The sequence below is a fragment of the Phocoena sinus genome, chromosome 17, assembly GCF_008692025.1.
Source record: "Phocoena sinus isolate mPhoSin1 chromosome 17, mPhoSin1.pri, whole genome shotgun sequence".
NCBI classification, from domain to species: domain Eukaryota; kingdom Metazoa; phylum Chordata; class Mammalia; order Artiodactyla; family Phocoenidae; genus Phocoena; species Phocoena sinus.
In genome coordinates, this window is record NC_045779.1 from 63,911,047 (window position 1) to 63,929,331 (window position 18,285).

The 18,285-nt window shown below is 41.5% G+C and overlaps 1 protein-coding gene across 1 annotated transcript in view; it reads left to right on the forward strand.

The window, feature by feature from the left end:
- Positions 1 to 18,285, forward strand: part of FER1L6 (fer-1 like family member 6) — a 179,428-nt gene that overhangs the window by 47,363 nt on the left and 113,780 nt on the right. Inside the window, exons 3-6 of the mRNA XM_032610333.1 lie at positions 10,318 to 10,438; positions 13,130 to 13,184; positions 13,281 to 13,412; positions 17,716 to 17,778. Coding sequence (XP_032466224.1) covers positions 10,318 to 10,438; positions 13,130 to 13,184; positions 13,281 to 13,412; positions 17,716 to 17,778 — 371 coding nt within the window. The remainder of the gene's footprint in view (positions 1 to 10,317; positions 10,439 to 13,129; positions 13,185 to 13,280; positions 13,413 to 17,715; positions 17,779 to 18,285) is intronic.

The window sequence follows — 18,285 nt, forward strand, 5'->3', positions numbered from 1 at the left end:
CCACAGTGGCTGTACCAATTCACATTCCCACCAACAGTGCAAGAGTGTTCCCTTTTCTCCACACCCTCTCCAGCATTTATTGTTTCTGGATTTTTTGATGATGGCCATTCTGACTGGTGTGAGATGATATCTCTTTGTAGTTTTGATTTGCATTCCTCTAATGATTAACGATGTTGAGCATTCTTTCATGTGTTTGTTGGCAGTCTGTATATCTTCTTTGGAGAAATGTCTATTTAGGTCTTCTTCCCATTTTTGGATTGGGTTGTTTGTTTTTTTGTTATTGAGCTGCATGAGCTGCTTGTAAATTTTGGAGATTAGTCCTTTGTCAGTTGCTTCATTTGCAAATGTTTTCTCCCATTCTGAGGGTTGTCTTTTGGTCTTGTTTATGGTTTCCTTTGCTGTGCAAAAGCTTTGAAGTTTCATTAGGTCCCATTTGTTTATTTTTGTTTTTATTTCCATTACTCTAGGAGATGGGTCAGAAAGGATCTTGCTGTGATTTATGTCATAGAGTGTTCTGCCTATGTTTTCCTCTAAGAGTTTGACAGTTTCTGGCCTTACCTTTAGGTCTTTAATCCATTTTGAGCTTATTTTTGTGTATGGTGTTAGGGAGTGATCTAACCTCATACTTTTACATGTACCTGTCCAGTTTTCCCAGTACCACTTATTGAAGAGGCTGTCCTTTCTTCACTGTACATTCCTGCCTCTTTTATCAAAGATAAGGTGACCATATGTGCGTGGGTTTATCTCTGGGCTTTCTATCCTGTTCCACTGATCTTTCTGTTTTTGTGCCAGTACCATACTGTCTTGATTATTGTAGCTTTGTAGTATAGTCTGAAGTCAGGGAGCCTGATTCCTCCAGCTCCGTTTTTCATTCTCAAGATTGCTTTGGCTATTCGGGGTCTTTTGTGTTTCCATGCAAATTGTGAAATTTTTTGTTCTAGTTCTGTGAAAAATGCCAGTGGTAGTTTGATAGGGATTGCACTGAATCTGTAGATTGCTTTGGGTAGTAGAGTCATTTTCACAATGTTGATTCTTCCAATCCAAGAACATGGTGTATCTCTCCATCTATTTGTATCATCTTTAATTTCTTTCATCAGTGTCTTATAATTTTCTGCATACAGGTCTTTTGTCTCCTTAGGTAGGTTTATTCCTAGATATTTTATTCTTTTTGTTGCAATGGTAAATGGGAGTGTTTTCTTGATTTCACTTTCAGATTTTTCATCATTAGTGTATAGGAATGCCAGAGATTTCTGTGCATTAATTTTGTATCCTGCTACTTTACCAAATTCATTGATTAGCTCTAGTAGTTTTCTGGTGGCATCTTTAGGATTCTCTATGTATAGTATCATGTCATCTGCAAACAGTGACAGCTTTACTTCTTCTTTTCTGATTTGGATTCCTTTTATTTCCTTTCCTTCTCTGATTGCTGTAGCTAAAACTTCCAAAACTATGTTGAATAATAGTGGTGAGAGTGGGCAACCTTGTCTTGTTCCTGATCTTAGTGGAAATGCTTTCAGTTCTTCACCATTGTGGATGATGTTGGCTGTGGGTTTGTCGTATATGGCCTTTGAGGAAAGTTCCCTCTATGCCTACTTTCTGCAGGGTTTTTATCATAAATGGGTGTTGAATTTTGTCGAAAGCTTTCTCTGCATCTATTGAGATGATCATATGTTTTTTCTCCTTCAGTTTGTTAATATGGTGTATCACGTTGATTGATTTGCGTATATTGAAGAATCCTTGCATTCCTGGAATAAACCCCACTTGATCATGGTGTATGATCTGTTTATGTGCTGTTGGATTCTGTTTGCTAGTATTTTGTTGAGGATTTTTGCATCTATGTTCATCAGTAATATTGGCCTGTAGTTTTCTTTCTTTGTGACATCCTTGTCTGGTTTTGGTATCAGGGTGGTGGTGGCTTCGTAGAATGAGTTTGGGAGTGTTCCTCCCTCTGCTATATTTTGTAAGAGTTTGAGAAGGATAGGTGTTAGCTCTTCTCTAAATGTTTGATAGAATTCGCCTGTGAAGCCATCTGGTCCTGGGCTTTTGTTTGTTGGAAGATTTTTAATCACAGTTTCAATTTCAGTGCTTGTGATTGGTCTGTTCATATTTTCTATTTCTTCCTGGTTCAGTCTTGGCAGGTTGTGCATTTCTAAGAATTTGTCCATTTCTTCCAGGTTGTCCATTTTATTGGCATAGAGTTGCTTGTAGTAATCTCTCATGATCTTTTGTATTTCTGCAGTGTCAGTTGTTACTTCTTTTTCATGTCCAATTCTATTGATTTGAGTCTTTTCCCTTTTTTTCTTGATGAGTCTGGCTAATGGTTTATCAATTTTGTTTATCTTCTCAAAGAACCAGCTTTTAGTTTTATTGATCTTTGCTATCGTTTCCTTCATTTCTGTTTCATTTATTTCTGATCTGATTTTTATGATTTCTTTCCTTCTGCTAACTTTGGGGGTTTTTTGTTCTTTCTCTAATTGCTTTAGGTGCAAGGTTAGGTTGTTTATTCGAGATGTTTCCTGTTTCTTAAGGTAGGATTGTATTGCTATAAACTTCCCTCTTAGAACTGCTTTTGCTGCATCCCATAGATTTTGGTTAGTCTCCATTGTCATTTGTTTCTAGGTATTTTTTTATTTCCTCTTTGATTTCTTCAGTGATCACTTCGTTATTAAGTAGTGTATTGTTTAGCCTCCATGTGTTTGTATTTTTTACAGATCTTTTCCTGTAATTGATATCTAGTCTCATAGCATTGTGGTTGGAAAAGATACTTGATACAATTTCAATTTTCTTAAATTTTCCAAGGCTTGATTTGTGACCCAATATATGATCTATCCTGGAGAATGTTCCATGAGCACTTGAGAAAAATGTGTATTCTGTTGTTTTTGGATGGAATGTCCTATAAATATCAATTAAGTCCATCTTGTTTAATGTATCATTTAAAGCTTGTGTTTCCTTATTTATTTTCATTTTGGATGATCTGTCCACTGGTGAATGTGGGGTGTTAAAGTCCCCTACTATGAATATGTTACTGTCGATTTCCCCTTTTATGGCTGTTAGTATTTGCCTTATGTATTGAGGTGCTCCTATGTTGGGTGCATAAATATTTACAATTGTTATATCTTCTTCTTGGATCAATCCCTTGATCATTATGTAGTGTCCTTCTTTGTCTCTTCTAATAGTCTTTATTTTAAAGTCTATTTTGTCTGATATGAGAATAGCTACTCCAGCTTTCTTTTGGTTTCCATTTGCATGAAATATCTTTTTCCATCCCCTTACTTTCAGTCTGTATGTGTCTCTAGGTCTGAAGTGGGTCTCTTGTAGACAGCAAATATATGGGTCTTGTTTTTGTATCCATTCAGCCCATCTGTGTCTTTTGGTGGGAGCATTTAGTCCATTTACATTTAAGGTAATTATCGATATGTATGTTCCTATTCCCATTTTCTTAATTGTTTTGGGTTCGTTATTGTAGGTCTTTTCCTCCTCTTGTGTTTCTTGCCTAGAGAAGTTCCTTTAGCAGTTGTTGTAAAGCTGGTTTGGTGGTGCTGAACTCTCTCAGCTTTTGCTTGTCTGTAAAGGTTTTAATTTCTCCATCAAATCTGAATGAGATTCTTGGTGGGTAGAGTAATCTTGGTTGCAGGTTTTTCTCCTTCATCACTTTAAATATGTCCTGCCAGTCCCTTCTGGCTTGCAGAGTTTCTGCTGAAAGATCAGCTATTAACCTTATGGGGATTCCCTTGTGTGTTATTTTTCCCTTGATGCTTTTAATATGTTTTCTTTGTATTTAATTTTTGACAGTTGGATTAATATGTGTCTTGGTGTGTTTCTCCTTGGATTTATCCTGTATAGGCCTCTCTGTGCTTCCTGGACTTGATTAACTATTTCCTTTCCCATATTAGGGAAGTTTTCAACTATACTCTCTTCAAATATTTTCTCAGTCCCTTTCTTTTTCTCTTCTTCTTCTGGAACCCCTATAATTCGAATGTTGGTGCGTTTAATGTTGTCCCAGAGGTCTCTGAGACTGTCCTCAGTTCTTTTCATTCTTTTTTCTTTATTCTGCTCTGCAGTAGTTATTTCCACTATTTTATCTTCCAGGTCACTTATCCTTTCTTCTGCCTCAGTTATTCTGCTATTGATCCCATCTAGAGTCTTTTTCATTTCATTTATTGTGTTGTTCATCGTTGTTTGTTTCATCTTTAGTTCTTCTAGGTCCTTGTTAAATGTTTCTTGCATTTTGTCTATTCTATTTCCAAGATTTTGGATCATCTTTACTATCATTATTCTGAATTCTTTTTCAGGTAGACTGCCTATTTCCTCTACATTTGTTAGGTCTGGTGGGTTTTTATCTTGCTCCTTCATCTGCTGTGTGTTTTTCTGTCTTCTCATTTTGCTTATCTTACTGTGTTTGGGGTCTCCTTTTTGCAGGCTGCAGGTTCGTAGTTCCCGTTGTTTTTGGTGTCTGTCCCCAGTGGCTAAGGTTGGTTCAGTGGGTTGTGTAGTCTTCCTGGTGGAGGGGACTAGTGCCTGTGTTCTGGCCGATGAGGCTGGATCTTGTGTTTCTGGTGGGCAGGTCCACGTCTGGTGGTGTGTTTTGGGGTGTCTGTGGACTTATTATGATTTTAGGCAGCCTCTCTGCTAATGGGTGGGGTTGTGTTCCTGTCTTGCTAGTTGTTTGGCATAGGATATCCAACACTGTACCTTGCTGGTCGTTGAGTGAAGCTGGGTGCTGGTGTTGAGATGGAGATCTCTGGAAGATTTTTGCCGTTTGATATTATGTGGAGCTGGGAGGTCTCTTGTGGACCAGTGTCCTGAAGTTGGCTCTCCCACCTCAGAGGCACAGCACTGAGTCCTGGCTGCAGCACCAAGAGCCTTTCATCCACACGGCTCAGAATAAAAGGGAGAAAAAGTAGAAAGAAAGAATTAGTAGAAGTAGAAAGAAAGAAAGAAAGGAGGGAGGGAGGAAGGAAGGAAGGAGGGAAGGAAGGAAAAAGAGAAAGAAGATAAAGTAAAGTAAGATAAAATATAATAAAGTTATTAAAATAAAAAATAATTATTAAGAGAAAAAAGAAAAAAATTAAAACAACAACAACAACAAACGGACGGATAGAACCCTAGGACAAATGGTGGAAGCAAAGCTATACAGACAAAATCTCACACAGAAGCATACACATACACACTCACAAAAAGAGGAAAAGGAAAAAAATCATAAATCTTGCTCTCAAAGTCCACCTCCTCAATTTGGGATGATTTGTTGTCTATTCATGTATTCCACAGATGCAGGTACATCAAGTTGATTGTGGAGCTTTAATCCACTGCTCCTGAGGCTGCTGCGATGGATTTCCCTTTCTCTTCTTTGTTCTCACAGCTCCCGGGGCTCAGCTTTGGATTTGGCCCCGCCTCTGCGTGTAGGTCGCTGGAGGGCGTCTGTTCTTCGCTCAGAGAGGGCGGGGTTAAAGGAGCCGCTGATTCGGGCGCTCCGGCTCACTCAGGCCGGGGGTGGGGGGCGGGGCACGGAGTGCGGGGCGCGCCTGCAGCGGCAGAGGCCAGCGTGACGTTGCAGCAGCCTGAGGCGCGCCGTGCGTTCTCCTGAGGAAGTTGTCCCTGGATCCCGGGACCCTGGCAGTGGCGGCCTGCACAGGCTCCCCGGAAGGGGTTGCGGAGAGTGATCTGTGCTCGCACACAGGCCCCTTGGTGGCGGCAGCAGCAGCCTTAGCGTCTCATGCCCGTCTCTGGGGTCTGCGCTTTTAGCCGCGGCTCGGCCCGTCTCTGGAGCTCCTTTAAGCAGCGCTCTTAATCCCCTCTCCTCGCGCACCAGGAAACAAAGAGGGAAGAAAAAGTCTCTTGCCTCTTCGGCAGGTCCAGACTTTTTCCCGGACTCCCTCCCGGCCAGCCGTGGCGCACTAACCCCTTCAGGCTGTGTTCACGCCACCAACCCCAGTCCTCTCCCGGCACTCCAACCAAAGCCCGAGCCTCAGCAGCTCGCAGCCCCGCCCGCCCCAGCGGGTGAGCAGACAAGCCTCTCGGGCTGGTGAGTGCCAGTCGGCCCTGATCCTCTGTGCGGGAATCTCTCCGCTTTGTCCTCTGCACCCCTGTGGCTGTGCTCTCCTCCGCGGTTCTGAAGCATTCCCCCTCCGCCACCCGCAGTCTCCACCCGCGAAGGGACTTCCTAGTCTGTGGAAACCTTTTCTCCTTCACAGGTCCCTCCCAGTGGTGCAGGTGCCGTCCCTATTCTTTTGTCTCTGTTTATTCTTTTTTCTTGCGCCCTACCCGGGTACGTGGGGTGTTTCTTGCCTTTTGGGAGGTCTGAGGTCTTCTGTCAGCGTTCAGTAGGTATTCTGTAGGAGTTGTTCCACGTGTAGATGTATTTCTGGTGTATTTGTGGGGAGGAAGGTGATCTCCGTGTCTTACTCTTCCGCCGTCTTCCCGGAAGCCTTTTTTACATCTTTATTGGAGTATAATTGCTTTACAGTGGTGTGTTAGTTTCTGCTTTATAACAAAGTGAATCAGTTATACATATACATATGTTCCCATCTCTCTTGCGTCTCCCTCCCTCCCACCCTCCCTATCCCACCCCTCTAGATGGTCACAAAGCACCGGGCTGATCACCCTGTGCTATGCGGCTGCTTCCCACTAGCTATCTATTTTACGTTTGGTAGTGTATATATGTCCATGCCACTCTCTCACTTTGTCACAGTTTACCCTTCCCCCTCCCCATATCCTCAAGTCCATTCTCTAGTAAGTCTGTGTCTTTATTCCTGTTTCACCCCTAGGTTCTTCATGACATTTTTTTTTCTTAAATTCCATATATATGTGTTAGCATACAGTATTTGTCTTTCTCTTTCTGACTTATTTCATTCTGTATGACAGACTCTAGGTCTACCCACCTCATTACAAATAGCTCAATTTCGTTTCTTTTTATGGCTGAGTAATATTCCATTGTATATATGTGCCACATCTTCTTTATCCATTCATCCGATGATGGACACGTAGGTTGTTTCCATCTCTGGGCTATTGTAAATAGAGCTGCAATGAACATTTTGGTACATGACTCTTTTTGAATTATGGTTTTCTCAGGGTATATGCCCAGTAGTGGGATTACTGGGTCATATGGTAGTTCTATTTTTAGTTTTTAAGGAACCTCCATACTGTTCTCCATAGTGGCTGTACCAATTCACATTCCCACCAGCAGTGCAAGAGTATTCCCTTTTCTCCACACCCTCTCCAGCATTTATTGTTTCTGGATTTTTTGATGATGGCCATTCTGACTGGTGTGAGATGATATCTCATTGTAGTTTTGATTTGCATTCCTCTAATGATTAATGATGTTGAGCATTCTTTCATGTGTTTGCTGGCAGTCTGTATATCTTCTTTGGAGAAATGTCTATTTAGATCTTCTTCCCATTTTTGGATTGGGTTGTTTTTTTTTTTGTTATTGAGCTGCATGAGCTGCTTGTAAATTTTGGAGATTAGTCCTTTGTCAGTTGCTTCATTTGCAAATGTTTTCTCCCATTCTGAGGGTTGTCTTTTGGTCTTGTTTATGGTTTCCTTTGCTGTGCAAAAGCTTTGAAGTTTCATTAGGTCCCATTTGTTTATTTTTGTTTTTATTTCCATTTCTCTGGGAGGTGGGTCAAAAAGGATCTTGCTGTGATTTATGTCATAGAGTGTTCTGCCTATGTTTTCCTCTAAGAGTTTGACAGTTTCTGGCCTTACCTTTAGGTCTTTAATCTATTTTGAGCTTATTTTTGTGTATGGTGTTAGGGAGTGATCTAATTTCATACTTTTACATGTACCTGTCCAGTTTTCCCAGTACCACTTATTGAAGAGGCTGTCCTTTCTCCACTGTACATTCCTGCTTCCTTTATCAAAGATAAGGTGACCATATGTGCATGGGTTTATCTCTGGGCTTTCTATCCTGTTCCATTGATCTGTATTTCTGTTTTTGTGCCAGTACCATACTGTCTTGATTATTGTAGCTTTGTAGTATAGTCTGAAGTCAGGGAGCCTGATTCCTCCAGCTCCGTTTTTCATTCTCAAGATTGCTTTGGCTATTCGGGGTCTTTTGTGTTTCCATACAAATTGTGAAATTTTTTGTTCTAGTTCTGTGAAAAATGCCAGTGGTAGTTTGATAGGGATTGCATTGAATCTGTAGATTGCTTTGGGTAGTAGAGTCATTTTCACAATGTTGAATTAGAGTCTTCAGCCCACAGAGCAAACAGGGCGGAGAGGAGTCAGGGCCCTCCTAAAAGTAAATAGCATCCATCCTACTGGCCATGGGCTGACCCTGTGGGAGACAGCGAAAACAAAGTCTACAGAACTTAGTGCAAGTTGGTCTTTGCTTCTTGGCCTGACTTGGGAAGTTAGGACTTTTCTGGGTGAAATGTTTAGAGATTCTCAAAGTCTGTGGCTCTTACATCTGTGTATTTTGAGACTTAATGGCTATGCCTTAATTTCCTAAAATTCCAATGATCCTGACGCATCCATTAATTAGCTACCCAAAGAGTAGTTGTTGGGTACCTCCCATGATCATCATTCATTCATTTATTTAACAAATATTAATAGAATGTCTGCTGAGCCTAGGGTCCTGTGCTCGGTTCTGGGTATGTAGTGGTGACATTGGATAGTTTAGAGGGAAGACAGCCCTGTGGAGGATTCTTCCGTTTGCCCCTCCAGATCTATCTTCCACCCTTGTCTACCTCTTCTCTGTCCCAGGAGGCTGACCTCTATGGATGCACAACCCAGGTCCCTTCCCCAAGGGGGTACCCCAGAAGGAGGTCTGGGGGAGGAAGGAGTGTGAGGTCAGGACCCAGTGGTTGGATGTGTCCCTCAACTGGAGGATGGGTGCCCCTCCACCTAGGAAAGCCGACTAGACCCGACTTCCTCTCCTACCACTTTCTGGTAACTGTTCTCTCTCCTCATTTTGGGGGCCTCCACGTGGTATCAGCTTGGCTGCCATAGCCAAAGATAGCTGTACAACCCTTTGTGGTTTTCCTACACCCACGCCTTTGTAAAAAGTCCTCAAGTCTTTCTGCTGTGGATGGGCCATCTGTTATCCATGGGGACCCTGATGTGGTAACTGCATTACAAGTGGAGAAAAGTGCTGTAAAGAAAATAGACAATGTGCTTACATGGAGACTATTGGGGGATCTCTTTTAGTGTGGTCTGAGAGGGGCTCCCTGAGTGGGGGGGTAATATTTAAGTTACAGCATCGAGGGTGAGCCCCCGATGGGTGGGCAGGGAGAGCAGCTCAGGCAGAGGGCTGCCTGTGAAGAAAGACTCCAAGCAGGAGAGAGCTTGTTAGAAGGGATGGAAGCCAGCCTGTGTGACTAGAAAGCACTGAGGGTAGGGCCGGGGGGCAGGTAGGCCAGGAGGAGGAGATTGCAGCCAGGTAGGACAGGGAATTAGAGTTGCGTGTGCACTTCGGATTTATTCTAAGTGCAGTGGAAAGCCATGGAGGGGTTTTCAAAAGAGAAGCATGATTTTTTTTTTTTAAAGTAGGTTGCAGTGGAGCTCCTTGGTGAGTAGATTGGAGAGAACAGAATGAATGAATGAATGAATGAATGAGTTAGCTATGGATGATGCTTTAGCTGACTGCCTGCAGGCCTGTCTCACCCTCCAGCACGTAAACCCCTAGAGGGAGGGGTCCACGTTTTGTTAATTCCTCCATCCTGAACATCTAACCTAGCCCAGTTTCTGGCATGTATAAGGTACCTAAGAATGATCACTGTAAACCTGATTCCCTAAGAGTTGCTCCTCATTCTTTTATTTTTTAAAGTTTATTTATTTATTTTCTTTTTGGCTGCATTGGGTCTTCGTTTCTGTGCGAGGGCTTTCTCTAGTTGTGGCGAGCGGGGGCCACTCTTCATCGCGGTGCGCGGGCCTCTCACTGTTGTGGCCTCTCCCGATGCGGAGCACAGGCTCCGGACACGCAGGCTCAGCGGCCATGGCTCATGGGCCCAGCTGCTCCGCGGCATGTGGGATCTTCCCGGACCAGGGCACGAACCCGTGTCCCCTGCATCGGCTGGCGGACTCTCAACCACTGTGCCACCAGGGAAACCCCGAAAGCATATCTTTAAATTTATAATCCATAATTCCACAATACCAGTCATACAAATCTACTCCCTCTCTTTTTTGGAAACAGAAGAGACATAGTATGTGTCTGGCTTTTCTGCCAATAAGATGTTAAGGTCCATGCGGTCAAGGACTGTCTTTGACCAGTCCTTGTACACCTTACGGTGACTGGCATAGCCTGGACACAGAGTTGAGGCTCATATTGCCACGGTGTGTCATATTTAATAGATCTGTCCCTTTTGTTTGCTTTTCTAGATGGTCAAGGAGAAGCAGAAGCACCACAGGAGGGGCTTTCTCACCAGGAAGGCCTGGGAGGAGATTTGATTTCTGACAATGCTTCCACCTCTCCTGTCCCCTCAGCTCCTCCAAAGAGAAGGTACAGTATTGATACGGGCAATCAGCACACATTTGCTAGCACCTCCCCTCTGCCAGGTACTCCTGCAGGCTCTGGGAGAACAGAGAATAACACCTAGTCACCGTCTACAGGAGCTGAAGGTCTGAGGCAGGAAGACTGAGTGTTTTGTCTCCTCTACTTTCTCTGTGGCAGTGCTGGCCAGGGTCCCAGCTCTACCAACGTCTTAAATTTCCTGAGTTAAGGTACTCATGTCCCTCATTGTTCAGGAATGACAGCAGCAACAGGAGACAGAATCAGGTGCTGTCCCTCACCTGCTCTTTAATTCATCAAGATGCTAGATGTCTTGGCTTTGTGTTTGTCCCAAATGAGAAAGTGGTTCTTATACTACCCAACAAAGAGTCAGAACAAACTGGCCTTCTGCGTGCAATTTGTTGTATCAGTTAGCTATAGGTGTGTAACCAATAACCCCTAAGCTCAGTGGCTTAATATGAGCACTTATCATGCGTTAGTTTGGATAGTTTTACTGGTTCCACGTAGTCACAGGTATATGACTGATGTGTCTGTTGTCATTTGGCAGTTCTGCTGATTTTAGTTTGACTGTTGGTTGGTGGTGGGCTGGTCCAGTATTGCTTTACCTGGGACCACTGGCCTCTCCTCTATACGGTATTAGATCCTCCAGCAGGCTATTCCAAGCTTATTCCAATGGTGGTGATGGCAGGGTTCCAGGAGAGAAAGTGGAAGTACACAAGATCTCTTGAGCCCAGGCTTGGAATTGGCAAAAGTCATTTCTGCTGCATTCTGTTGACCAATGCAAGTCACAAGTCTAGCCCATGTCACAGCAAGAGGAGGCTACAAGTTACAGGGTAAAAATCCTGGATACAAGGAAGCCAATAATTGGGGCTATCAATGCTTTTAGTCTACCATATCTGTTTATGTCAATTTCTTACTAATGATAATTCCTCATGCCATCCCTTCCTTTTCCACTCAGAGTTGTTATTATCAGTAGGGCAAATTAGTGCTTCCTTGTGTGGCACATCCTAAGTTGGTATTACTGGGCTGTGACAGGATGGTACACAGTGTATGTGTGTATGGGGAGGGGGGCAGGGGTCGGGAGACAGATGGAAGTCAGAAAAGGTGATAGCTCAGTGCTTGACCCTTAAAAGAAGATGTGAAGTTTGTACGTTCGTACTCACTGCAATGTCTCCCCCCTACACGGCACCATGACAGCTACCACTCCCCCAAACCCCAGAATCAGGACTTCAGTTATTTTTTAATATCCTTTAACAGATCCTTTGCCATTTATTTCGCTAAGATAATAGCATAGAACTAGTGGAGGAAGGCAGGAGAAAGAGAAGGAAGAAGTACGAGCCTTTTTCTTTCTCCTGGCCAGTGCATCCTCCATCAGTTAAAATTCTACCCACCTACTAATGTCCAATTCAAATCTGACCTCTGTAGTGATGTCTTTGTTGCTTACTTCGGCTCTCACAAATTTCTCTCTTCTCTGAAGTTCTATCACATTTTTTTCTACGACATGTCTTACACTTAATAGTTCTCCCTTTATCTGCTTTGGTCCTCTCTCCCTTGGATAGCTTGCTAGCTCTGTAAGGACCAAGATGATGGCTTGTTCATGTTTGTTTTTCCTCTGAGACTAGCACAGAGCTTTCACATGGTAAATGGTCAGTACAGGTTTGCCGTTTTATTGATGAACAGATACCCTTTGATATCTACCCTTTCCTACGTGCAATATTTCTTTTAATCCTAAAAGCAACCCTATGCGGTAGAAATTGTTATTTCTATTTTTAGATGAAGAAATTAAGGTTAATATCACAAAATTGGGGAAAACAAATATTCTAATTCAGATCGGCCTGACTCCAAAGCCTTGAGACTTTTACTAGTTTACTCTGTTCTCTACTGGACTCAATTATAATCAGCAGAAATGGAAGGAAGTCAAATGCGGCAGTGTTGCTAGAAGGCAAGAGAATAAAATTCAATAGGAACTCGAGCTCAGTTTATATCCCACCCATTGCTGCTTCTGTGGCAACAGGGATTCTTCACCTCTTTATGTTATTATCCAATTTCTAGATGCCCAGGTGTTGTACATCTGTTTTCAATTACTCATGACAGTCCTGATAAATGAAATCCCCTGGAATGTGAAATCTCGCTCAGATGACATCTTGGTCATTCTTTGCAATTTTCTTTTTTACCAATTTTTTTTTTTTTCAAAAGCAATCACGAAACTCAGAATTGCTATATTTACCAGAAATGGCAAATTGGTCCTCTGGATAGGATCAGACAGCAGATTAGGGAGATGCTTATTTAGACCCAGCTCTGCCACTGATTTGCTGAGGCATCTCAGTTTCTCATTCTGTAGAATAAAAAATAAATGATACTGATAGTCATACTCACAGTAAGAATTGACATTTAGTCTTGCCAGGAACTGGGTTAAACCTTTATAAGCCTTACATCTTTTAATTGTAGCAATCACTCCTTGTGTTAAGGGCTATTATTAGTGCCAATTTTAGGATGGGAAAACTGAGTCATAGAGAGGTTAAGTCATGTGTCCATCTATACTTATCTCCTCCAGAGGTGGAGAGAGAATATGTGATATAAATAAAAGCATGTGGAAATACCTGGGAAAATATTTTCATGGCTTATGGATCTAAGGTAGGTTCTTACTTAATGAAACAAATATGTTAAACTTTCTTTCAATAGATCAAAACTGTTGACTAAGATCCACGATGGGGAGGTCAGATCCCAAAATTACCAAGTAAGTGATGAGCTCTTCCTACCAAGCCTCCCCCAGCTCTTCTTGTGTGAATGAACAGCCAGACCCAGAGTGTGTACATGCTGCTTTGTGTTGTAGATTGCCATAAACATCACTGAGGCCCGCCAGCTGGTGGGTGAGAACATCGACCCAGTTGTGATCATTGAAATTGGGGATGAGAAGAAGCAAAGCACAGTGAAGGAAGGAACCAACAACCCACTTTACAATGAAGTAAGTCACGGAGGTCACCAACTTCCTCTCCACCAACACACTCTTCACCACCACTCTGCAGCATTCTTCAAATAGAAAAGCCGTCGCGGAGCCTCCTTCCAAAATTTTACAGACAATGGAAGGGAGAGGCAAGGAATTCCTCGTGATATTAAATTCATTGCTGTGTTTTCAATAGACCCATTTTCTTATTTCTTTAAAAAAATTATTTACTGGAGTATAACTGACTTACAATATCATATTAGTTTTAGGTGTACAACATAGTAATTAAATTTTTAATACATTATGAAATGATCACCGTAGTAAGTCTGATTACCATCTGTCACCATACAAAGTTATTAAAATATTATTATTTTTTTGCGGTACGCGGGCCTCTCACTGTTGTGGCCTCTCCCGTTGCGGAGCACAGGCTCCGGACACGCAGGCTCAGCGGCCATGGCTCACGGGCCCAGCCGCTCCGCGGCATGTGGGATCCTCCCGGACCGGGGCACAAACCTGTGTCCCCTGCATCAGCAGGCGGACTCCCAACTACTGTGCCACCAGGGAAGCCCTATTACAATATTATTGACTATATTTTCTGTGCTGCACTTTACATCCCTGTGACTTATTTACTTTATAACTGGTAGTTTATACCTCTTAGTCCCCTTCACCTATTTCACACATCCCCCCAACACCCCTCCCCTCTGGCAAACACCAATTCGTTCTTTGTATTTGTGAGTCTATTTCTGTTTTGTAAGTTGTTCCTTTGTTTTGTTTTTTAGATTTCACATATAAGTGAAATCATATGGTATTTCTCTTTCTCTGACTTATTTCACTTAGCATACTACCCGCCAGGTCCACCCATGCTGTCGCAGATGGCAAGATTTCAGTATTTCTATGATTGAGGAATATTCTATTGTGTATATATACCCCATCTTCTTTATCCATTCATCTGTTGATGGACACTTAGGTTGCTTCCATATCTTGGCTATTGTAAATAATGCTGCAATGAACATAGGGATGCATATACGTTTTCAAATTAGTGTATTTGGTTTATTCAGATAAATACTCAGAAGTAGAATTGCTGGATCCTATGGTAGTTCTGTTTTTAATTTTTTAAGGAACCTCCATACTGTTTACCATAGTGCTTGTACCAATTTCTTATAAACTCATCTTCATCTGTCATAAGCTCTGAGTTTATATCCAATAAATGTGCTGGTTAGGGAGAAGACATACATTCTTCTGCATAGCAGAAACATTGAAAATTTAATTATTAATTTTGAAATAGGCATGCTGTGTTGGAAAGTACAACAGTGGTATTTTTCTAAGCAGCGCAAAAATTGTAAAGGAAAGCATCAAGGAGAGACACAAAGCTTCTAAATTTATACACACTAAATTCTTCTTTTTAAATAAAAAGATTAAACAGTTTTTAAAAATGGTCAGAGATACAGAGTTTAAAATGATATATGTGAAAATATATATGATATGTGTTTCCCCCTGATCTTTGATCTCTATCTAATCCCATAGTGCCCCTCCCTGGAGACAGCCATTCTCCCCAGGCATTTGTGTATCCTTTGCAGAGATATTCCAGGCCTGCGTAAGAATACAAACAGATACTGTAGCCAAATGGTAGCATTCTATACACACTGTCCTGGACCTAGGTCTTTTCACAAAACAATGTATCTTGGAGATTAGTCTGTATCTAGACATATAGTTCAGGGCTTCCCTGGTGGTGCAGTGGTTGAGAATCCTCCTGCCAATGCAGGGGACACGGGTTCGAGCCCTGGTCCGGGAAGATCCCACATGCCGCGGAGCAACTAAGCCCGTGTGCCACAACTACTAAGCCTGTGCTTTAGAGAACACGAGCCACAACTACTGAAGCTCACATGCCTAGAGCCCGTGTTCCACAATAAGAGAAGCCACCACAATGAAAAGCCCATGCACCGCAACGAAGAGTAGCCCCCACTCGCTGCAACTAGAGAAAGCCCCCGTGCAGCAACAAAGACCCAACACAGCCAAAAAAAAAAAAAAAGTAAATAAATAAATTTATATATATATACATATATATATATAAAAGACATATAGTTCAATCTCATTTTCCCTTCTTTGCTGTAGAGTTTTCCATTGCATTGATATATTATAATTTACTAAACCAATCTCTCATTGATGGATACTAAAATTTTTTTCAGCCTTTGGTACTACTTATAATGATATTTAAATGGCATAACTAGGGTGAAGAGTATATGCATTTAAAATTTGATATGACCACACTGCCCTCCAAAAAGGTAACAATCTGTACTCCAGCTAACAGTGTGCGAGAGCACTCATTCCCCCCTAGGCACTTCAACACCATGAATTGTCCAAAAATGCAGTAAACTCTTAATTAATATTTTAATGAGAGTGGTAATTGAAAAGGCAGGCAGAGAGAGTATGCATAATAATATATATAGAAAATTCCCAAATCACATTTGAGCTGTTAACTCCTTTCCTCTTTATCTTTCTTGCCTCTGAGACTTTTACGATGTGTTTAAGTGACAGTTTTCTCCTTTCTGTTCTACGCCTCAGCTCCATAACATCTTTCGGCCTGAATGCGATATGAAATAACGTGCATGAAAATGCATTAAAACTGCAAAGCTCTACAGATTTGTTGACGATTTTATTAATGTTTGCTTTGTGCATACAAGTCCTGGATCTAAATGACATTCAATTAGGCTAAGTGTAATCATTGGGAAATCAAGTAAAAAACAAAGAAGTGGAATTTAAAATCTTTGTTACAGATTTGGACTCTAATTTTTCAAGCCCAAAGATCATCAGATGTTGAAGGAACCAGTTAGTAGAGGCTGGGGAATATTTCCCAGCTAGAAAAATGTGTGTGGGTTCAGAGGTCCAGGGAACATATATGAGGCAGCTAAATCTGAAATACTGTATGTGAAACTCAGTGGAAGGCAATAAACATTAGAACTAATTTATTGATCCAAAGGAACCCCCAGCATCTCATACACCAGAGAATGAAGAACTTCATGCAAGTGTTTTGGACATAAAAGAAATTCTGAACACCGAAGCTCTTAAAAACTTTAAACATGTATATGAAAAACTTCCTGAAATGTTATACATAGTTTCCTGTTCTCTTAAACAGGAGACACTGAACATAACGTAACTTTTCATTGATATTGAAAGATGGCCATTTTGAACATCTCTTATTATGGTATATGATGACATCTTTCAGCTTTCACGTTTTGATTTTTCTGTGTTGCCTTTAACGGCAGGCTGTTAGTGGTCACTTCTCCCTTTCCTACTGCTGTCATTTTTGTCTCTAATGTCCTTGTGTCATACCTCCATCTTGCAGCTCAAACACAAAACAATCCATGAAACAACTTCCTACTGGCCTCTCCCAACCCCATCAGTCCTCAAAACACACAACCCACAGCAAAGCACTACACCAGTTTTCTACATGAGGAGCCTCCTACCTCACATTTGGGAGGCACTCAATAAAGTTCCAATGGTGAAACGTCTAGCACTTGAATTCCTTTTATAGTAACTTCAGGAGAACTCAGCTTTGGTCCCCAGCCCAGCAATAACTAGCTATATGACTCCAGGCATGTCTTTTAAATTCTTTCATCTTCAGTCTTTTTAACTGTAGAATATGGAGAGCAGTCTATATATTTTCTTCAACTGTAGAATTCAATTGCTTTCCTCAAATTAGAAATCTCCCTTACCCATAACTTCTTTTCATTCTTTCCCTGGTCAATCTTGGGAATTTCACAGGGACGTTTGAAGCTGAAAAATCCTGAGAAAATCAAATTTTAATCAAGTTCACTCCAAATTAAAACCACACTGTGATATACTTTCACTCATCATTATATATAGGCAACAAATAAATAGATAGATAGGTAGATAGATACATAAATGTAAAAGAATTGAAAATTCAAGGGTCGGCAAGGGAATGGCTATTTTCATATGCTGCCAGTGGGAACGTAAAATGGCTTAGCTCCTTTGGAAAAAAATTTTATGCTAGCTACTAAAAGTTTACAGACACACGAGCCATGACCCAACAATTCCAATTCTCATGTCCATTTTAGAGGAAAACTTAAAAATGTGTTGTGTAAAGATGTAATTGGTGATAGTCTTTGTTTTTCTACTTGAAAACAATTGAAAACAGATTAAATGACTTTCAGTAGGGCTGGGCCGATCAGTTGGTGACACAGTTCTGTCATTGAGAACCTTGCAGCAATTTGTTAGAAAAATGCAGATCTAAATCTATTCCAGGAACAGAGTTCTTACATGCAAGCCAGGAATTTATGGGCAGAATGAACTTTATGTTTTCCAGTACTTTGTCTTCGACTTCGTTGGGCCCCAATTGCATCTTTTTGACAAGATCATCAAAATCTCAGTAAGTATATCATTGCTGGTGGGGGTGAGGGGAGGTGGAAGAGATTCTAGGCTTTGGGAACTCTCTAGGGCAGCTCAGTCTGTTTACGGATGAATAGATTCAGGAGTGTGAGTGTGGGTTGTTGAGTTTAAAACCAACAGAATAGAACTTGAAATAATCAGTGCAGAGGCATCTGGGAAGGAAAACAGACTCAAGAAAGGTTCTATACTTGCTGGAAGCAAGTTGTAAGCTACCATCAAGCCATTGTGTAGCTGACTAATGTGGGAATGTGAAATATATACGTGAAGTATAAATGACATCTTAATAGATTGCCATTTTGAGTTGATTTCTTTCTTTTTATCAAGCAAATGTTAGTATTTCTCTCTTGGGGTGATAGCCATGCTAATAATAGTTAGTCACACCCTCCATTCCCCTCCTATTTGGTAATAAATAGAGAAATAGGAAAAAGAAGCAGGAAGCAACCCAATATATCAATAATGCTGAGTCGGAAAATGTGATTTGCAGCAA